The following is a 23243-nucleotide window of genomic DNA, read 5'->3' on the forward strand; positions in this document are numbered from 1 at the left end:
AGACTGGTTTGCATCAGGAGTCACAATGCGCGAGAATTACATTGGTTGCCAGGTTCTCGGCCATCCTCCCGAACTGCAAACACAATCAAGACCTTCCATTTTGAAGGCCAGTCTTTTCTCCTGAAAAAACGGACCCTAGGCCTAAAGCCTTCAGGACAAACCTTTATAGAGCTTCCCTCGGGATGCACACTCCCGCAGTACCACGGCGGCTTTTTTTTCGGGCCCAACCTCAAAAATGCCCCCACCACCCCCCATGGCCCTCGGACAGAACTTTATAGAAGACGTGGGCCCGGGTGAACCGGAGACGAGCCATCTGGGCTCAGGGGGCGCACAATAATGCGTTCGCCAACACCCGCCGGGACACAAGCAAAAACTTTTGGAAAGGTGCGGTCGAGAGCAGAGCACCATCCTTCCCGGACCTCCTACAACAGTTTTTCCAACCGTCTTTCTCCTTCCTCCTGGCGGGGCCCGACTAACTCCGATCGTTGTTGAATCTTATACCCGCACCTGGTGAGAGTTATAGGTGTACCGATCTCCCGAGGTTTGAATTTCACAACCACTTCACAGTCGGCCATCCACTCCTCCGCCCTTTCCCTCCTCTTACAGGGACTCTTCACAGCATCTTCGCTCTCGCCGGAGGGAGATCGCGACGCTCCCTCGAAACATGAGAAACATACGAGGATGGCCTATCTCTAAATAGCAAGAGACTACAAAGGAACGATGGGCATTTTACTTGAAGTTCCGTATTTTTAATCCCCAAGTCGGAAGCGGCTTTCGAACCTCATCTAGATCCGTCGCTGGGCTCAAGCGTTCTTAACAGAGATTGAAGTTCTGCATGGTTTCCTGGGGACTATTATCTCGTCCTTGATCGGAGGACTGGTTCGCTGCTCCTCCACATGGGGGGGGGGGGGGGGGGGGGGTGAAGACGCATACTTTCATGTCATATGTTACCCCCCACACAGCGCTACCTTGCCGCTTTATGGTTGCAAATCGCACTTCCAATCACAGTCCTTCCTTCCGGCTTCTTCAAACGCCCCACTGTGTTTTCAGAAATGTATGGCAGTGGTGGCCGCTTCTCCACCTCGCGCGCATATGCGTCTTCCCTTCCTGGACGACTGTTGTTCGCGGGACCTCGGACCAGGTCGCCGCACCGTAGCATCTCATGGAGCTGTTCAGTGTTTGGACGCTCAAGATTATCTTGACAAGTCCATTCTCGGCCACTCGAGGATATGAATTATTGGGGCTGTCCTGGATCAACGCTCGCACAGCTTCGCTCCCCCTGAGCCGTTCCAGCAATAGTCACCACCATGAGACCTACAGCATTCCGACGACTCGCCCGAGTCTGTCTCACTTCTCGTCACATGGCAGCCTGCGCTTTTGTCACAGACGCCAAGCTCGCCTTCGCCCCTTGCAAATTGGCTAGCTCGTTTACGCCCCGCAGACAGCATGGACATTGTCGTCACAATTCCATTGCGAGCGTCTTACATCCTCGGCGCTGTGGCACCCTCCCTGGTGTGTGCGGCACATTCCACCAGGCAACCGTCCAATGTCCGCTGAAACTGGACGCATCATCTCATGGCTGGGGTACAGGGGGCGTCGTCGGAACCAAGGTCTTTGGTCGCAAGGAGCTATCATTGCATATAGACATCGAGTGCTACGCAGGTCCCTTCGCTGGTCAGGCTTTCTTCACACGGAGGCCGTTGTGTTTATGCTCCACGACAAATACCGCGTATGCACTATTAAACAAGCAGGGAGGGACCGCTCTCTTCCGTTTGTCAGAGAGCGATCAAGTTATGGGAATTCTGTATAGCCCACTCCATGGATCTGGTGGCCTTCTTCCTCCAGGGGTCGGAACACGTTAGCGGACGCCTCAGCGAGTATTTCTAGCCACGTAGTGGTCACTTCACCGGATGTAGCTCATTCTCTCTCCAGAAGTGGGGCTTCCCAAATCGACCTCTTCGCCTTCCACAGCAAGCGGAGGTCCAGTTTGCTCACTTTCGCGGTCTCGCCGGGCTCGGATCTTTGGACGCCTTCTTCGTCTCTTGGTCGAACCACCTCTGTATGCTTCCACCCTTTCCTTAGTGCACAAGGTCCTGGTGAAGCTTCCGCAGGACAGGCTTGGTGATTTTGATCGCCAGCGTGGCCTCGCAACACTGGTACACCACGTTGCTGACTCTCAGTACCAGCCCAGTCCCTGCTCTCCATCAGGACCTGATATCCAAGGACCACGGAGACTTCTCCATCCGACCTGCAATCCCTCCACCTGACGCGTGGTCCTGAGGGTTGAGTCTCGGAGTGCGCTGCTCCACCCCAGTGCAGCGAGTCCTCTGGGTAGCAGGAAACCATCCACTAGGTTACTACAGGGCCAAGTGGGAAGAAGGTTCTCCTGCTGGTGTCAGGCGCAATGCGACACCTGCAGGCTCAACATGTAATATTGGGAATACTCTGGGTACCTCAGCACAAGGCTCGCCCTCTCTCCTTGCGTACACCTGCTGCCTTTGATGTTTTCCATTCGCCGAAGGAGCTTCTCTGTTTCTCACCCATAGGTTCGAGGTTCTCAAATGGGCTGGTGCCTTTTTCTCAGGTCGCTGCCTGCCCCTTCTGGACCTCATTTGGGTTCTGTCGAGACTAATGCCCTCGGTTCGAGCCCTTGGCAACTGTTCTTCCTGTATTATCGTGGAGAGTGGGTTCCTTATGTACATTACATCGGCTTAGGAGAGTTTCGGAGCTTCGCTCTCTCATGTTGACCACTTAACTGATATTCCACAAGGACAAGGTGCAGCTGCGCGCATCAACGGTTCCTTCCAGGTTGTTTCATCTTTACCGTCAACCAAGATTTCCTCGGTTTTTTCCTAACTCAGCATCCGCTAGAGAGCAGCAATTACACTTGCTGGACGTACGTAGAGCACTAGCATTTCTACAGCCACACCAAGACCTTCATAAACGCCCCAACTTTTGTCCCCGTGGCCAGACAGGATAAAGGTCAAGCCGTCTGCATCTCAGAGAAATCGTCTTGGTCACGGCGTGCATTCTAAAAAAAAAGAAAAGAGCGTGCCACGATGTAGCTCACAGCCTCTCCAGCAAACGGCAACATTCCACCAGGGCTCAGGCCTCATCGATTGCCTTTCTAGCTCGTGTGCCGATCCATGGAGATAATGCGGCGCACGTGGATCTCGGTGCACACCTTTCTGCCCATATACGCCTGGTACAAACAATCCGGACGACGCAGCTTCTGCTTGGCTGTTTTGCATCGCAGTGCCCAAACTCCGACCACCACCGCCTAGTAGGCCTGATTCACCTACTTGGAATGAATATGAGCAAAGCACTCGCAGAAGAAAGGACGGTTACTCACCTTTGTAATCTGTTGTTCTTCGAGATGGTTGCTCATATCCATTCCACACCCCCCTCCTTCCCACTGTCGGAGTAGCCGCAAAGAAAGGACTGAGGAGTGGGGCGGTCGGCAGGGGATATAAACGGTCCCGGCAACGGCGCCACGCCAGGGGGCGCCTGCCGACCCACCGGGTGTTGCTAGGGGAAAATTCTTCCGACAAACGTGCACGCGGCGCGCACACACCTACTTGGAATGGATATGAGCAACACATCTCGAAGAACAACAGTTACAAAGGTGAGTAACCGTTCTTTGCATTTCATGGCAGTTTAATGGCTAATTCACTTTTACAAGATTTCTGAGATATGGAAAGGGGATTATGCACTACTAATCTGAACACATTGTTCTTATTATAACCTGATTTAGAACTAATTCTGCTGTGGGAAAGCAGGGAATTGTGTGACCAGCTGATGTGGGAACCATTTCTTCAGCTCTGCCAGTTCTTACTGGGTGTTCCAATTAACTACATATTTTTTTCATGAACAGTTTCATCATTTTGCTCTCAGGAACTCTAAATGCCTCAAATATTTAACATCATAAGGCTCTTCTCTCTGGACCCTTCTGCATTTTCACTGCATTTAACCATTTGGTGGCTTTTCACTTCATGTGCCACTGTTTTGGTTTGCACCATGTGCATGCAGTAGGGAGGTGGGACTGTTAGCACTTAAGAGAGAGGCTTCTCAAAATATTTCATTGGGATTCAGGTTTGTTAGTCCATTTTCAGCATTAATTGAACATGATTTTGTACCTTAAATGGGTGAGGTTGGCTGGGAGCTGCAGACGGTTCTGTGGGGGGAGGGGGGGGTGGAATATGGCGTCGCAATAAAGCATGTTAGTTCCCAAATCCCAAAAAGAAGAAGCTTGTACTGCTGATGAAGTGCTCCTCTGCCCCACAGAAGGCACCGTCAGCCAGTGACAAGTCAGTGACTCCCTGGCCTTGAAAAGATGCTGACCTGTCCTGTGGGGGAATGGCAGTGGTGACAGCCAACCCTCAAAGAACTCCCTCCCTCATGGGAATTCCTGTAAGGACAATAGTCTTGGATAGGGTACAGCTTGCTCTTTTTCATCTACTGGAACTGCAGAGACAGTACAGAAAACAAGTGCACTGCTTTGAAACCTCTTGCAGATACTAGGTGTATCTGCCTGGGAAAGGGAAGCACTCCTCATGTCTGTTTTTTTCATGTGGCTCATAAAGTCAACATCATAAATGAACTTTCTTCCCACTTCAGATTTTCCTGATTTATTTCAGGACAGGCTGGTTGTGTATAAATTAGCATCTGCACATTACAGTAATCAACCTGTGTAATCTCAATTAAACAGCAGAGCCCATATTATACCTCCTCCCTGCCCCTTGTGAGATCTGAACCTTGTAAAGCGGTGTCTAAAATTCAACCCATTCTGACAGCTGCTCTGTGCCAAAGTCCTTAACCCTCAGGATTCCAGAGATTCCTTTATTCCTTACACTAATCCATATAGCTCCTGCACCTCATCCTCCTGTAGACTCCCAGGGACCAAAGTGCTGCCCACAGGTGCTCTTTGTCATAGGGGGAATACACCAGACTGTTCAGTGTGAATGTAATAGTCTCTTCCTTGGGGTAGGAGCCATGTCTTGTGTGTGATGCTCATCCCCAACTGCTGTTCTGTGCTTTACAGATAATAAAAAGGGTCAGCAGTGTTCATTATAACAAACCTGACTCCTGGCTACTATGTCTCTTTGCCAGGTGGGAGAGGAGGCCGAGATCGCAGTGAAGTCCACATGACCATGTAATTTCACTCTACATTACGAAGTTGCATCGCGAGGTAATATTGTCCTTTCAGGGCTGCAGCCTGGTAACATCACACAGCAAAGGAGCAAAAGAGCCACATTCCCCTTTGATAAGAACATCCATGTCACTCATTTCCCAGGAAAAGGTCAGTAGCTAAAATCTTGCCCTAGCAACAAAAGTGCTAATCCTCCTCCTTATCTAGAATGAGGGCTTCCCTCTTAGTGAAGACAAACCTGCTTATTGTTAAATCTCTTAGCTGTTCCTTGCTCATGCTAAAGGGCACAGAATGAATGTGTGGAAGGGTGCACATTAAATTTTATGGACACTTTGACATATAAAGTTCATTTACTGTAAATGGTAAATCTGCTTTTACCCTAATATATATCCCTTAGGGCATGAGATATGCTGTGCCTGGTAGGGATAGGACTTCTAGGCCTGGTAGCACTCGGATGGAAGGAAGGACACCAGGCCTGGGTAGTGCTGGGGTGGAAAGTGACCAGGAATGCTGGGCCTAGTAGCAATTGGAGATATGGAGGGATGCAGGGAAAAGGATGCTGGCACTGGTAGTATGTAAGCGGAAAGAGATGCTGGGCTTGGTAATGCTCAGGGCAGGATGGGGGAAATGTAACACTGAGGGGTTTTCAAAATGGAGAGAGGTAAATTGTGGTGTCCCCCAGGGATCTGTACTGGGACCAGTGCTGTTTAACATATTCATAAATGATCTGGAAAAAGGGGTAAACAGTGAGGTGTCAAAATTTGCAGAGGGTACAAAATTACTCAAGATAGTTAAGTCCAAAGCAGGCTGCAAAGAATTACAGAGAGATTTCACAAAACTTGGTGACTGGGCGTCAAAATGGCAGATGAAATTCAGTCTTAATAAATGCGAAGTAAAACTCATTGGAAAATATAGACCCAATGATGTATACAAAGTGATGGGGACTAAATTACCTGGTACCACTCAAGAAAGAGATCTTGGAGTTATGGATACATCTCTGAAAACATCTGCTTAATGTGCAGCAGCAGTCAAAAAAGCTAACAATGTTAGAAACCATTAGGAAAGGTATAATAAGACAGAAAATATCATAATTCCACTATATAAATGCATGGTACACCCCCACCTTGAATACTGCATGCAGTTCTGATCACCCTATCTCAAAAAAGATATTTTAGAATTGGAAAAGGTAAAGAGAAGGGCAGCAAAAATTGTTTAGGGGTATGAAACAGCTTCCATATGAGGAGAGACTAAAAAAACTGGGACTTTTCAGCTTGGAAAAGAGATGACTAACAGGAAATATGGTAGAGGTCTAAAAAATCATGAATGGTGTGGAAAAAGTGGATAAGGAAGTGTTATTTACCTGCTCATGTAACACAAGAACCAGGGGTCACCCAATTAAATTAATAGGCAGCAAGTTTAAAACACACATAAGGAATTATTTCTTCACACAATGCACAGGCAACCTTTGGAACTCATTACCAGGGGGTGTTGTGGAGGCCAAAAGTATAGCTGGGTTAAAAAAAGAATTAGATAAGTTCTTGAAAGATAAGTTTGTCAGTGGCTATTAGCCAAGATGCTCAGGGATGCAACCCTATGCTCTCGGTGTCCTTAGCCTGTAACTGCCAGAAGCTGGGAGTGGACAGCAGGGGATGGATCACTCAATAATCACCCTGTTCTGTTCATTCCTTCTGAAGCATCTGGCATTGACCACTGTCGGACGACAGGATAGTGGGCTAGATGGACCATTGGTCTGACTCAGTATGGCCGTTCTTATGGGGCAGGAGGCACAGAGGGATGTTGTGGATGTGGGAGGGGGCACAGATGAATGCTGGGCCTGGTAGCACTTGGCTGAGGAGAAGAATACTGAGCCTGGTAGTATGTTGAGGTGGGACATGGACAGATGCTGGACCTGGTAGCAGATGGGCACTGCAGGGGAGGACACCAGGTCAGGTAGTACTCGTGGGTGGGGGACACTGCCTTTGACAAATAACTATGTGCTTTGTACAATTTGTCATTTAGCACCTACCAACCCCCCTGCAACGGAGGTTGAAGTCTGCATGACCTTCCTCCATTTCATGGTGGCTCACAACATGGCTCCTCTGGGCCGTCTCTTGGTGTATTACGTCAGGGAGAATGGAGAAGGGGTCACAGACAGTCTGCAATTCACTGTCAAGTCCTCCTTTGAAAACCAGGTATCAGCAGCGCTGCCAGTGAAGAGGAGAGGATGGCCTCTCTTGTTACTCTTTGTAGTTTTGTCATTGGAACATTGTGTGAGATCATGAGGGTTTTATTTAAATACCTAGGTTTCAGTGGCACTTTCAGCAAATGAGACAAGGCCTGGTGATGTTGTGAACCTCAAAGTTAAAGCCGCGAAGGGAAGCTGTGTCTGCATTGCTACGGTGGATAAAAGCGTCTACCTTCTCAAGACAGGTTTTCAGCTGACATCTGCCCAGGTGAGAGAGAACTCAAGGCTCTGTCTTGTTCTTTCCCCGCACTCCCCCCTTTCCACTCAATGAACAGGGAGCTGCAGTGAAGCACAGTGTACTTAGGGATGTGATGGCAACTTCTCTCCTCTCTGTTCAGGTTTTCCAGGAGCTGGCAGAGTATGATGTTTCTGATGCCTTTGGGGCTCCCAAGGAAGAAGGGCATTTCTGGTGGCCAGGCATGTCCTCACGCAGACGCCGCCGCTCCTCTGTCTTTCCCTGGCACTGGGATATCACCAAAGATGCCCGCTTTGCATTTACAGTAAGAAGCATTCATCTGTGCTTTTGCTCTGACTTCTCTGTCAACTGTCTGTGATACAGTCACATTGTTAAAGAACAACCACTTCCATTTGCATAAGATTATTTGGCATCTTAGGCCAGACTTTCAAAAGAGCTCAGTACATTAGGTCTGGGCTACAAGTGTCATAATGGGAGCTGCTGAGTGCTTTTTTTTTTTTTTTTTTTTTTTTTTTTAAATCTGACCCACAGAGAGTATAGCAATGAGTGCTATGTATATGGATGCTTAGAGAGAGAGCGGCAGTAACAATTGGCAGAACTTCCTGCTCTGTAAAGGAGAATCTTTTTAAGAAAATTTTTCCTGAATTTTGCTAATGTTTGAATTAGAAAAGGAATGAAGGTGCAGACCTATGGGTATCTTCTAACTAAATATTTTAAGATAAGCTTGCTCATGATAAGCACTAATCAGTATGAGGTCTATTGGGGCCTATTCTCCTGCTGACTTAGAGTGATGGCATAATGACTCCCCATAATGGCTTCTGGTGGGAAATGTACGTTCCCCTTGACATAATGAGATGTGATCCTGTTCATAAAAACATGCCCAACTGTGCTACTCTGCCCACTATAGAACAAGAAGAGAAATTAAATTCTGATAAATCCTACCCGTCTCTAGACAGGGGAGTCAGGTCTTGGTGTAAACCATTCACAGAGATCATATAAATTTTGTAAGGGGCTCCACTGTCAGCCTCATGGGTTCCCATTTCTGCCGTCCCTATTATGGCTACACATAGTCTCATCCTTGCCTATATCTCTGCTCTCGTTCCTTTACCTCCAGGGGTGCTGGAACAAATTGTATAGTGGGGGTGCTGAGAGCCATTGAACCAAACTGTAAACCCTGTATATGATGGAAACTACTTCAAACCAACACCCCTAGTTTTCAGCACCTATGTACCTCTCTCCCCCAAATCCTCCTCCTTGCTCCCTGTGGTCATCCTAACTCTCTTGGCTTCCTCCTCCTTTTGTCTCCTTTCCACATCCTTGGTTTAATGGCTTTTGTTGTGCTGACCTTACCCTCAACAGTCTCCTGCCCTATCCACCAACACATTTTCCCTTTCTTACCCTCCAGCTCATTTCAATCCTTTCTTTACATCTGCTTCTGGAGGAATCCACTCTTGTTTTTCTTTCCCTAAACTGTTCTTTCTTGCCTTCCTCTCCTCTTTCCTCTCCAGGGTGTATGGTCTTGGGGTAGGACCCATATACGTGCTTGTAAATTGCTGTGTATGCTTATGGAGCTATATAAATTATTTTAAATAATAATCAGATCTAAAAGAGAACAAAGCATGTGTTCCCTTTGGTGCCTGGACACAGGAGCAGATGTATCTCAAGGTCACAGCCACAGGTTCACAAGCTGGGTTATCTTAAAAGTTAAATGCACAAAAGTAAGTAGAGCTGACAGACAATTTTCTCATCTCCTTTATGTTTTTTATTGTAAAACTATGTGGGCAGCTTCTATTCTGCCTGGTGTCCCTAATGGAACTGGGTTTGTGATACCTGGGATGAGAGTCTCCTGGTAACTAAGGGGGTGGGGTAGAGACAGAACAATTTGGGAGTTTTTAAACTCCTGCTATGACCAGTGATTAAACCTTCTAGAGCAGAAAGGAAATACAGATGTATGTATATCTCCTAATATGTGTATATGTATATATGTATGTATATATATAAAACCTCGCCATGTTTAATTTTTCACCTACAGTTACTTGAAAATCATACATACACCTCCTTCTGTTAGATATTTGTAAAATGAATTTTCCAAACATTCCCTGAACTCTCTGGGAAGTCTGCTTCCCTCCATGTCCATCCCCTCCTTCCCCCCAAAAAAGTTGCGAGCCATTTTTATTTTCCATAAAACTTAAAAAAAAAAATTCAAATTAATTTTCCTCTATAAATACTTTGGACAAGCTGATGCCATTTGGGAAAGTTCACAGTTGTGCAGACTGAATGTTTCTTTATTGTTGGGTTGTTGTTGTTTTTTGTTGTTGTCTAGGAAACTGGTTTGGTTGTGATGACTGATTTAGTGAGTCTAAACCACAGACAGAATGGAGGCATGTATACAGATGAGGCCGTGCCAGCCTTTCAGCCTCACACTGGGACACTGGTAGCTACCATGCATTCTAAGATTGTACCCAGGTAACATTCTGTAAGGTTTTGTGTATGTTTGTAATTCGCACTGAGTACAATATTTCTCACAGCTCTGTTTTATCAGGAAACTCCTCAGGTTAGTCAAAGAGAGAAAATTGTGAGAGTGTCCAGAAAGAACTAACAGAACTAGGTAACTGGACAACACAGTGGTAGATGGACTTCAGCATAGACCCGTACAAAGTTATCCACCTTGGAAAGACCTGTTAAACTCTTTGCACACACTGACTGGCTGCATTAATTGTCACTTCTTAGGAAAGACAACTCAACATCATTCTGGACAGTGGGGACAGATAACAGCTCGGTATGCTGTGGGTAGTTAAAGCAAGCGAGATGCCAGACTGTATGAAGAAGGGATAAGGGAGTAATACGGAAAGTATGATAATGCTGTAAATTGACAGTGTGTCCTCTTGGATGCTGCACTAAGTGCTGACCCCCTTCATATCAAAATAGCTTCAGGAGACTCAGAAAACATCCAGAGGATGATAATGGAACCAGTTAGAGGCATCAGGGGAAGGAAGGAAGAAGGAGACTGTGCAATGCAAGGATGCAGAGACAAGGACTAGTCAATGTGGCAAGGGAAGGGCTACAGGAGATATGGGAGTGGAATATAAAATAGTAACTACTACAAAATAGGCCAATTTGGGGAAGCCTGTCTGCCCCCTTTACATAACCTAAGAAAAAGAGGATGATCGTTGACATTAAAAGATACGTGTTATTTCTCTTCTTTCAGCCTCGTTGACTGGGGATTGGGGTAGCTGTACAAAAGAACTCACAATTTATTCTGAGCTAATGGTTTTATGTATTTTATTCTTATTCCCAGAATGTTTTGATAGGTACATTGTTATATTTGAAAATAAATAAAGTGTGTGTGTGTGTGTGTGTGTGTGTGTACGTACACATGAATATCTATATGTATTTCCAAATATAACAATGTACCTATATATAATATGTATGGAAGACCCAGATTCAATTCCCTGCTTCTCCACAGACTTCATGTGTGGCCTTGGGTATGTCATTTAGCCTCTCTGTTCCTCAGTTCCCATCTGTGAAATGGGGATTCACAGGGAATTGTGGGGATAAATACATTACAGATTGTGAAGCACTTTGAGATCTACTGGTGAAAAGTGCTGTATAAAGAGAGAAGTATTATTTCTTATTTTAAATACTATCCTACTAGTGGACCCTTGCTTTGTCTAATTGTGGTGATTACCATGCTCCTGGGTCAAGACATGAGCTGTATTCAAGTGATATAATTAATTTCTTTATTCTTTTCTTGTAACCCTCTGTCTCATTAAAATAGTTTATTGCTGAGGATTTATTTCTTGTCTTAGAACAGAGAAGAAAAAAAGAACATTCTTCCCTGAAACATGGATTTGGCACTGCCTCAATGTCAGGTATCTATGGGGAACTTTTCTGCTGGTATCCAGTGGTTTGTGCAGAATCCTATGAAGATTTTAATTCACCTGGAGAATAATGTCACTACATGACAGTCTCTGCCTCACATAACCCTTTAAAACCAACTAAGTGCTGCAGCCATATCCTCTGACTTTTACCATACTTTCCTCAGAATCTATTTTTTATAACAGAATCTATTCTTGAAGCTTATTCCCACACCTGAAGTCATAGGGGGAGGGATAGCTCAGTAGTTTGAACATTGGCCTGCTAAACCCAGTGTTGTGCGTTCAATCATTGAGGGGGCCGTTTAGGGAACTGGGGTAAAAATCTGTCTGGGGATTGGTTCTGCTTTGAGCAGGTGGTTGGACTAGATGACCTCCTGAGGTCCCTTTCAACTCTGATACTCTATGAACTGTCTGCAACAGCACTGTCTTCCCCATAGCAACTCACCATGGTGTCATAAACAGAGGATTCTAACTGCAGAGAGGGCACAGGAACAGCAACCACCAGCTGCCAAGTACACTTCTATCTTTTGCTCACTCAGTGCCAGAGGCCAGACTGACTTGCAGATACACCTGGGATTTAATCTCTAGTGAAATCTACTAGTTAAACACCTGACACTATTTGTTGACTAATAACATCTCTGTGGATCATGCACGTGGGTTGTTCACTATAAAGTTGTGCTGCACTTGTCAAAATCCTGTCTGTGAGCCACTGATGTCCTGAAGAACACTTTGCTGGTGATCTGCAGAGAGTTACTGGATCACAAGGTAGTAGGTCTTCGTTTTAATTTGTTAACCTGTGTTAAAATAAAGCTAAAAACGCATTAAGTACTCCCCTAGTATTAATTCCTCATGTGAACAATTGCTGCAGTTGCCAAAGGAATGTTAAACTATGCAAATGTGAATGTGAGGAGAGATGGTCTGCGTTATTGTAATGGGGTGAGAGGTTTCCACAAGACAAGCTCTCTACTAGGATGTGGTCTATCCTATCAGGATGCTGGAGTAGTGTGAGACATCCTTCAAAATGTGGGCAGCACTGAGCATCTCTAAGGAGGAAATAAGTATTGTCTATGAAGCCTAATTCAAGAAGATTCCTCTGCCCATCTACTGGAATGTGCAGGGTCACAGAAGGTCATTTTTCAAGGCTCCCATGGATTACTGTGACAAGGAGTCCAAATTGATGTTTGTTTTTATTTTTGGTACTTTCTGTGTGTGGTGTGTTGAGATCGCCTGGACAGCTATGTCTCTAAAGTTGTTACTCAGTATTGCGAAGCACTAGTGAGCGCTCAACATTGATTTGGCGTGTCAGCAAAGCCCCTCCTTTCACTTTCCATTTTGTGTAGGGGTATCCCCAAAATAATCTAAACTCATTGCCTAGTAGATTACAGCCTGTTTCTGGCACAACCAGTGCTACAAAAATTAATAAATAGATGACTAATCCCTCCCAGAGGCAGCAAAGCTTGGAACAGGAAATGTGAGGCAGATTTTTAAGGGCTTCTCCAAATTTGCAAGTAAACTTCACTCCCAATAAATATTTATAAATTAAATTTGACAGGAATTTGCAGCAAGTGTATTCAAATCTTCAACTGAGCGTGAAATATGCTTTGTAAAAATACACAAAGAATTCCAGAAGTGCCTGTTTGCCTCAGCCTGCTGAAGCCCAGTTAATTATAAGTGGGAGACTGTGGAATAAAACGTTGGAGATTGCATTTTCTCCCCCTCATTTCACTATAAATAACCGAGTCGAACATTGTCTGATTTCCACTTCCTTGAATATTAAGAATTTTTTCTTCTATCATTTATAATTAAAATATACACTTCTTAAAAAAGAAACAATGTCAAATGTCAACTTCCCAAACCAATTCTAAAAATTCCTAGAGCCTAGTTGAAGTGTCTAATGGCTGAAAATATGTGTATACCTTGGCCCCTCGCCCAGAAGAGTAAGTGCCCTCATGTGTGAAAATAATATGTTAATGCTGGTTATGGGCTGAAATCCCAGTGGAAAGAACATCAGCTGCAACAAATTGTCTGGTTAAAGAGACTGGAATGTTGCCAGCTCTGAAGCGGAGATGCAATTCTGCTGATTCTCCAGAGTTATGGTTTATGTTGCAGGTACCAACTTTCCAGCTCTTATTATGGTTTCAAACCTTTTATTCTTCTTCGAGTGCTTGCTCATATTCATTCCAAGTAGGTGTGCGCGCGCTGCGTGCACGTTCGTCGGAAGAATTTTCCCCTAGCAACACCCGGCTGGTCGGCAGGCGCCCCCTGGCGTGGCGCCTTTGCGGCACCGTATATATGCCCCTGCCGACCCGGCCGCTCCTCAGTTCCTTCTTACTGCCCGTGTCGGTCGTTGGTACAGTGGAGTGCGGCTTGCTGACCTCCACTTCCCTAGCTTTCAACCCGTTTTTCTCTAGTTTATACTTATAGTTGTAGTTAGTGTTAATTCTTAGTCTTTAATAGTAGTAGTTAGTGTAATTTTGTATATAGTTAGAGGGCTGAGGTTTCATCCTCCTCAACCCTCCCGGGACCCGGGCTCATGCCTGGCTCTCCCGGCTTCAAACAGTGCTCGGCGCTGCCGCCGGCGATGGCAACGGGAGACGCCCACGATCGTTGGGCCGAAGTGCCTGGGTGGGTCCAGCCATGACGGACAAGTGCAAAATCTGTAAGTTCCTTTCGAACCAAGGACAAAAAAAGGGCGGGAATCGCGTCTAAAGAGCTCCTATGGAGGCCGCCTTGACCCCGGCAGCTCCGCACGAGCGCACCGAAGTCCGTACCGGCAGAAGTTCGCATCGGCACGGAGACGACCCGCACCGCCAAACACGCGGCACAACAGTCTCCGGCGGCAGAAGTCAGCCGAGCACGCGCTCCTCTCGCCTAAGGTGGGAAAGAAGTCCAAGGCTCCTGGGCTGCAGCTACAGCACCGCAGTCTGAGCATGGGAAACCGTGCCGTCCGCACCGCCATCTGCCGCGGCACCGGTTCTCCCAGCACTGTCGACTCCGGCCAGGCAAGAGCGTTGAGTCCGGTGCCGGACAGCTCCCCGGCAGATGCCCTGGTCGAGCTTGCGTCCACTATGCCGAAACCTTTGCGACGCGAAAGTGATAGCGGCTGACTGAACCTCCCCCACTCAACCCGCCGCACCGCCGGTGCGGGAATCTCGTCTAGCGGAAGCCGGCTATGTTTCGACCGATGGCCCTCGGAGAAGTGGACAGGACCGGGTAGCGATCGAGAGATCGACGCCCCCGCGCGAAAGCCGTGTCCCCGCCGGCGTCCCCGGTTTTCTTTGGCCCTTACCAGCTGCACTCGCAGTCCAGGCGACCGACGTCCCTCTCCTCGGCGCCAGTCGTACTCGGCGACACCGGTCGCAGGTCGCGGCGACCGGTACCGTCTCGACGGTCGTACTCCCGGTACGATGCCCGACGGAGCCATCTGCACGCGTCGTGTCGCGATCTACCTGCGGCACCGAGCGCTGGTAGCAGGTCCGTCGCTCCGGTCGGACGCTCCCGGCAGCGTGGCTGTTGAGGTCGGCTCGCGTCGGCCGACGCTCCGGCACGCGTGCCTCAACGGAGTCGGCGGCCCGGGACTGCCCTTGCGCCATAGGCACGCAGTCTCGGGTACAGCAGGATCTGCGTCCACGTGCGTTAGCGCACCTCGGTCCTCTCACGGAGCCTCTTTGGGGATGTGGAACCAGAGAGCCACCAGGGTCTGGACATGGCGCGGCGGTGGTCCTTCTGGCACGTTGGGCTATCGATCAAGCCCAGGTAGATCCCTGTGTGTTCCAGCCTGCACACTTCCACGCCGTCGGGTACCGAGCCTATATGCAGCCGTCACCGCAGAGGACGACACCTCATACGGCGACCAGGACCTGAAACCGCCACCAACTGCCCGCCCCTCTAGAGCAAGAACCTGAGGAGGAACTGTTGGTCCCTTGGTCTCTATGTCCTCCTCTCGCGGACGAGGCGGTGGCCGGGCAATATGGCAGTCTCCGGCGACATATCTTCAAGCCAGGGGCGTGGAGGGAAGTACATGGTGCCTCTAAAGGGTACCAGTACTCAACCCTCTCCTCCATGTCCCTGTCGTACAATCTCGTTCAACACGAGAGGGAGCGCCATGGCCAGCCAGCCCGGCCAAAATCGGGCGGGAGGCTATAACGCCAGACCTACTGGCGCATAAGTGTACTCACGCAGGGGGTCGTGCAGGTGCGGGGTTGCAACGCAACAGGCCTCCTCCGTAGTATACAATTTTTAACTGGCAGTCCATGGCCAATTCACTGAGCTGGTTACCGCTTAGACATTTCGCGCGACGTCGTGGGACTGGCTAGAAAGAGATAGATAAACCCTTAGCCAGACGCTGCTCATTCAGTGAATGGTTTGTGCACAAACAGGAGGTCTCACCTAGACCCCCTGCTAGGTCGCCACATGGGTCCCTTCGACGGACGCCAGATTTTCTTATCTACGGCGGCCTAGGACCGTCGCGGTTATGGCTAGGACCAGAAAGAGAGTAACAATGGAGGAGGATTTCGTGCCTTGCAGGTTGTCCGGCATGTGCCTCCAGAAACTGGCAACACACGATCCAGGACCTCCCATTCGTAGGGACAGGGCCTCTTTTCGGAGAGACGACCCACGTCTCTTTAAAGCCTAAAGACGAACGCTTATCATGCGCTCCTTAGGCATGCACACGCTCAGACCCAAAAAAGCGTCCTTCCGCGCGCAAGGCCTCGCCGCCCCTACCCCCCACCACGCCCCCGTCCAAGACTTTAAATGACGAAGGCCGTGTGAACCGGAGACGTCAGTTCTGGTTCCCAAGGGGCGACAAGATAATGGTTCGGCCAAACAGCCGCCGGGACCTAAACCAAAATTTTGAAGGTGCCGCGGTCAAGAGCAGAGACAGTCCCTTTCCGGTCTCCTTCCCTTTTTTCAAACCAACCTGTTCTCCCTTCCTCCCGGTGTGACCCGTCCAACTTCGGATCGTGGTTCTCGCACGGTGGAGTTTGGCTACCACCTCCCAGTTTAATTTCGCCTCCTCCCTCCCACCCACCCTCCCCATCCCCTCTTCAGGGGACGCCCTCTCAACGAGCTCTCCGTGTACAGGAGGTCCTCACGCTTTCTCGAATTCGGAGCCATAGCAGGAGGTGCCTCAAGATCTCAGAGGGAGAGGTTTACTCCCGCTAATTTTTAATCCCCAAGTCAAAAGGGGTCGTCCGAACCCATCTAGACCTGCGCGCGACTCAACGACTTCGTGAGTAAAGTTGAAGTTTCCGCATGGTGTCCTTGGCGGTCTTTATTATCCCGTCCCTGGACCCGGTGAGGACTGGTTCGCTGCCCCTCTGACATGAAGAGACACCTACTTTTCATGTGGCGATCTTACCCACCACACAGACGTTTTCTTCGCTTTGTGGTACGGGACGCCACTTTCAATTCACGGTCCTGCCTTCGGCTTTCCTCTGCCCCGGGTGTTTACAAAATGTATGGCGGTAGTTGGCCGCTTAATCCTCCGGTCGACGAGGGCCTTATGTGTCGTTCCCCTACCTGGACGACGGGCTTGTCACGGGTCTTCAGAGGCTCAGGTCGCCACACACATAGCGGTCATACAAGAGCTGATTCGAAACCTCTAGGGCTCTTGTCAATTTCAACAAGTCCATCCTCGCTACCAACACAGAGGATAGACTTCTAGGAGTTTTCTTAGACTCCACTCCTCGGCGACAGCCTCGCTTCCACGCCTGCGATTCCAGGCGAGGTCTACTATAATAAGGGCCCTACTCGCCATTCCCCACGAACCTTCGGCCCGGTTGTCTCAGCCTGCTTGCGTTCAGCATGCGGCCGCACCTTTGTCACCAAGAACGCCAAGCTACCGCCTTCGCCCCCTGCAAATCTTGGTGGCCCCTCCGTTATCGGACCTCGGAGGAACAGCTGGACATCGTGTTCACTCTCACAGATCCGTTTTGCTCTCCTCCAGACTTGGTGGCAAGGACCCGTCCCTGGTATGTGCGGGCATTTGCCGTTCCATCCCAGGCAACCATCCATGTCCCTGACAACCACGACGCATCCTATCACCTGCTGTGGGGAGCTCACATGGGGTCTCTGTCCGAACACAGGGTCTCTGTCTGCGAGGAGCTCTCAACTGCCACGTAAACTGTCCTGAGAGCTGCGAGCGGTCCGGCCGTCGCCTGTCATGGGACCTTCTCCCTCACCTGCGGGTAGAGCGAACGTTGCGTTCTTGGATGTGCTCACGGACAACACCACCGCCGATGCACTATATAAACCGATGCGGCAGCGGACCCGTTCTCTCCGCTCTGTTCGGGAGCGCTATCGCACTCGGGGAATTTGTATAGGCCCACGCCGGTGGATCTGGTAGGCCTCCTTCCTCCCGGAGTCCAGAACGTATTGGCGCATCTCAAGCAGGTCCTTCCTAGCCACAAGTGGTCCCTTCGTCCGGACTAGCCCATTCTCTTCCGGAGGTGGGGGTTTCCCCGGACGATCTCTCGCCTCCGTTAACCAAACCGAAAAGTGTCCAGGCTTCTCTCTTTCGCGGTCTTGCCCGCGGTTATCGATCTCGACGCATTCCTCCTGTCCTGGTCGACCCACCTCCTATTTGCCTCCCGCCCATTCCCCTTGGTGCACAAAGTCCCTCGTTTAAAGCTGCACTAGGGATAAGGTCGGGGTAATTCTCATCGCGCCCAGCTGTGCCTGCCAGCATGTACACCACGCTGCTGCGGCCTGTCCATAACCAGTCCGGTTCTAACTGCCGCTACTCAGGTATTAAATGATCTCAAGACCACGGCAGGCTTCTCCATCCCCGACCTTCGCAGTCCCTCCAACCTGATGGCGTTGGTCCTGGCTGGCTGATCTCTGCGGAGCGCCGCTGTTCTACCCCAGTGCAGCAAGTGCTCCTGGCAAAGCAGGAAGCCTGCAACCAGGGCTACCTACCTGGCGAAAATGGAAGAGGTTCTCTTGCTGTTGTCAATCGCAAGGCTATTCCCCAACACGTGCTCCCATCCAGAGTATATTGAATATCTATGCACCTGAAACAGCAGGGCTCGCACTCTCGTCCTTTGCGAGTCCACCTAGCTGCCATTTCTTCAGGTCCACTGCCAGGCAGACGGCCCTTCCTCTGTCTTCTCGCACCCGATGGTCTCAGGTTCCTCAAGGGCTTGGAACGGCCTGTATCCCAAGGGCGCCGTCCGCCCCCTCCTGGGACCTCAATCTGGTTCCTCCAAAACTAATGCGCCCTCCTGTCGAACCCTTGCCGACCATGCTCTTCCTGTTCTATCCGCCCCCCCCCCCCCCCCCCCCCCCCCCCCTGGAAGGTGGCGTTCCTAGTGGCCATTTACATTCGGCCCAGGAAGAGTCGCTGAGGCTTCGCGCTCTTGTCGCGGACCCACCTTACACGATATTCACAAGGACCAGGTGCAGCTGCGCCCGCAATCCCGACTTCCTGCCCAAAGTGGTCTCCCCTTTCCCCCGTACCCAGGCATATTCCTCCCAGGTGTTTCTCCTAAACCCTCACTGCATCCCGCAGGAGCAGAGCCTACATTTCACCTTGATGTTGCAGAGCGCTGGCGGTCTACATTAACCGCACCAGACGCCTTTCCGGAAAGACCCCCAACTTTTTAGTTGCCGTTGTGACAGGGATGAAGGTCACCCTGGCTCCGTTCTCAAACTATCTCTCCTGGGTGACGGCATGCATTAAAACGTGCTACGCTTTAGGCTCACCCTCTCCAGGACGGCAGGGACTGCACATGCCACGCAGAGCACCAAGCTTCCTCGATTGCCTTCCTGCCCGTGTGCCTAACCATAACATATGTCGGTGCAGCCACGTGGTCGTCCGTGCACACGTTTCTGCCCATTACACCTTTGGTGCAGCAGTCCAGGGACGATGCAGCTTGGCTTGGCTGTTTTACATCGACAGGTCTCCAGACTCTGACCCCACCGCTAGTGAAAGGTCGTTGGACTTCACCTACTGGAATGAACATGAGCAAGCACTCGAAAAGAAAGACGGTTACTCCACCTTGTAACGGTTTTCTACGAGATTGTTGCTCATATTCATCCCACCGCCCCCTTCACACGTCGACGAGTAAGCGGCAAGAAGGAACTGAAAGCGGCCGGGTCGCAAGGCAATATGGACGGGTGCCGCAAAGCGCCAGCGCCAGGGGGCCTGCCAACCAGCCGTGGTGTTGCTAGGGGAAAATTCTTCCGACGAACGTGCACGCGGCGTGCGCACACCTACTTGGAATGAATATGAGCAACACATCTCGAAGAACAACAGTTACAAAGGTGAGTAACCGTCTTTTAGATGTTAAGAAAATAATGTGCTTCAAAGAGGTTAAAATAATATGGAGCTGCTGAGCCAAGTGAATTTCCCAGGCTTTGAATAATAGGAAGGTCCCTGTACTATTCTCTGTAACTTGATCTGGAGAGCTGTCTTCACGGACAGGGCACTAGAGACTGGCTGACCATAGCACACAGGATTACCAAGGACACACTGAGTCTAGGTTTTCTTGATCCATTTGTTTTGTGTTAATGTTTCCCTGTTGGGATTTCCGTAGAGGCTCCATGTCTGCAAAATGCTGAGGGGATCTGCACAGCAGGTTAAGCTTCCTTCACTTCACACATCTGCAGTTTTTCATTGATTGTTCAGTTCAGTGTTGTTCTTGTTTCTTTGGGTACCTAATTCTATTGTGAAATGTGACAAATATGATCATATTATTTAACTCATTTAACAGGCCAATATTTTACTGGCACCATCAGTTAGGTTACCATTTAAATATTTCTGATAACTAATGGATAGAAATAAATATTTACACAAATATTACTATATTAAAGAACAAAACTATCCAATCAGATAGCAGCTTCAATCAAGAGATAATCTCTCATTCCGTTTTACAATATCTTTTTGAATTTGGCTGCTTTTTAAGAGCTGCGTGGTCAATGCAACTGGTTTAAGTGTCTGCTTAAGAACGCAAAGAACTCTTCTGATTTAGGGCTTTTATTGGACCTTTGTTTTTCTCTCGCTCTCGTTCTTCAATGGCTGTTGCATGACTGCAACAAATAGAAAAGTAACCTGAAATCTGTTTGTTGCCTTGGTCACTTGTGTAACACTCATTAGCTAATCCAGTTCCAGGCACTTCCTAATCCCATTAATTGTTGGTTCTTTTCTGAAATGAAATGTTTCTTTCTTTTGAAATAAAGGTAATTTTAAACACCCAAATTAATGCAAAGCCCAATTTAACTTTTAATACTTGGAGTCATACAAACCAATACACAATACTCTGCCTCATTTCCTAACTGTGGTGTTAACACAGCATCATAACAAATGACTTAAAAACTGTTTATAAGGAACATATTAAAATACATGCTTCATCAGATTTAAAACTTGGCTAGCTCATGCGGAATAGGAGAGTGTTTAACTTGTTGTACTTAAGTCTCTTCTGGGATATCCCCAGTGAATCAGCAGGTATCATGTTGTGAGAAGGCAGCATGATATGCGGAGGAGACCACCTGTGCTTATTCTGGGCTCTCTCTCACTCTTTCTCCTAGTAACATGCCAGCTGAGATGCAAGTTCTTCTCACAAGGTGCTAGAACCAGCAGCATGTGCATCAGGCTCTGGGAAGGAAATAAGAACTCTAGAGAGAGCCTCCTTCAGTGTGTACTTGTAATGGCACCAGTCATCCTGCTAACTGAGCCATGAAATAGCTTTTGTTCTTGTTTTAGAAGAAACCATCTGTCTGCCCTTTCAGTCATGGCCAAAGCTCCTTTGTGGAAGAAAGGGAGTGAATGCTGCAGGATGATGTTGAATCCTGATTTTAACAAAGCATGAAGAATGTTAGATGGCAGAATATTGGGACAGACGCACTGTGATATACTCAGACACAGTTCCCGATGTGGCACTGTACATAGCAAATACAACAGGTTCCAACAAAGACTACTTTTATTTCACTATTTGTTGGATAAACCAACTTATTCCTTCTCTTTCTTACTTAATACAGACCTTTGCCTCTAAGGAAAGTGTTTCTATTGCCAGGGAGCAAATGCCTGTAAAGCTTTTAATCCAGGAAGGATTTAGAAGTTAGATGCCATGTTACCCACTGTACTGCATACTAGCGAGTAACTGCTCACCTGCACCATATACGTCCAGCTCTTGGTTACAGTAGAGGTCCCAAAAGAGCTGACCTCTAGGAAAAGGAGAATCCAGCTTTGCAGCCTTTGATCTCCTGGTGTACAAAGCGTAACTGAAAGCCCTGACACTCCTGAGTCATATATTATACTATATTATGAGCTTGGATTGGGAGGGAATTCCCTAAAGTGTTTAGCTCTGTGAGCTTGAGCTGTGTTCAAATGTATCTCACTCAGCTGGACAGCTCAAGTTATTCCTTTATTCTTTTTGGCAGTGATGTATCAGGAGAAGCACAGCTGCATGTGGAAGTGCCTGACTCAATCACTACATGGATAACAGAGGCTGTGAGTCTGTCTGAGAAAAAAGGGCTGGGACTTGCCAAACAAACAGAACTGAAGACATTTAAACCTTTCTTCATCGATTTCACCCTGCCCTATCATGTCATCCGTGGGGAGCAGACCAAAATCCCGCTGACTGTCTACAATTATTTGACTGTCTGCATAGAGGTAACAGCATCTTTTCTCCCTTGTTTTTTTTGTATTTTAACTCATTGCCAAGATACTGAATTTGGTTCTGTCATCAAGGATCATGTTCTACGCATGGTGATTGCAGATTCATGGTCAGTAAGGCATTTGGATGCCATGAAGATGAGTGCAATGTATATACTGAGAAAGAAGAATGTATTAGTTTGTACTATTAGTGAAAGTAGCTGCTTTATTTTATTTACTTTTGACAAATACAACATCCTGAATGGTCCTTGCTGTACTTTAAAACCCAAATAGTGGAAAAGTCTTTGGGAGACTATCAGAAAATTCCCATTGAAGCATGGGGAAGAGCTTGATTCTTAGTTAGAAAATTGCTTTAAGTAGTTTACCAGAGATGAGGTGCCTGCTACGGATGGACATCTGAGAAGCTTTCTTTCCTAAACATACTCTTTCTGGCTCCAGTGCTCCTCTACAATCATAAGCCAGATATAGATGGTTAGATTTAGAAATGAATATACACAAATAAAGTCAACATACGTCCCTTTTCATTTTATGGAGTCACTGCACTGAAGCTAAATCTGCCATTTAAATCTCCTCTAAGAAATACATTTGATTATTGTAACATGTATGTTATGTGTTTGTTGAACATGCTGTGATATTTGGGTTTTGTGTCAGTTTGTCACTATTACTAGTCTGATTTACATCAAATGCAATTAAATAATTGTTTTCACAGGTTCATGTGAAGATTTCAGTTCCAAAAGGTATAAAGTTTGTTGGACATCCTGGGAAACACCATCTGACAAGAAAGAAGTGTGTGGCCCCTGGAAAGGCCAAACCCACCTCCATAGTCTTATCTTTCAGTGAGCTTGGACTAAGCAACATCACAGGTACTTCAGAGTTATAAACCCTGCTGTGCTGGAGTGCCTGATGGAATTTTGCAAAGCATTCTCCTCCTCACTGCAGAATATCCCCTCAGCTTCAGAGCTAGCTGAATCATTCACTGTGAATAATACTTCCTGCAGATTTAGCCCTTTTTTCCTGTTTGTGAGCTGATCCCAGTTTTCTACAAATGGATCCTACATAATCTGATGAGGTTCGACAAGGGCAAGTACAGAGTCCTACACTTAGGACGGAAGAATCCCGTGCACTGCTACAGACTAGGAACCAAATGGCTAGGCAGC

At 48.0% G+C, this 23243-nt stretch overlaps 1 protein-coding gene across 1 annotated transcript in view; it reads left to right on the top strand.

The window, feature by feature from the left end:
- LOC116826200 (C3 and PZP-like alpha-2-macroglobulin domain-containing protein 8) overlaps nt 1–23243 on the top strand; it is a 166580-nt gene that overhangs the window by 72015 nt on the left and 71322 nt on the right. The window contains 8 exon segments of the mRNA XM_032782775.2: nt 5110–5299; nt 7169–7341; nt 7453–7602; nt 7733–7894; nt 9914–10056; nt 11400–11462; nt 21852–22083; nt 22796–22949. Coding sequence (XP_032638666.1) covers nt 5110–5299; nt 7169–7341; nt 7453–7602; nt 7733–7894; nt 9914–10056; nt 11400–11462; nt 21852–22083; nt 22796–22949 — 1267 coding nt within the window.

This window comes from Chelonoidis abingdonii, chromosome 11, assembly GCF_003597395.2.
Source record: "Chelonoidis abingdonii isolate Lonesome George chromosome 11, CheloAbing_2.0, whole genome shotgun sequence".
Lineage (NCBI taxonomy): Eukaryota > Metazoa > Chordata > Testudines > Testudinidae > Chelonoidis > Chelonoidis abingdonii.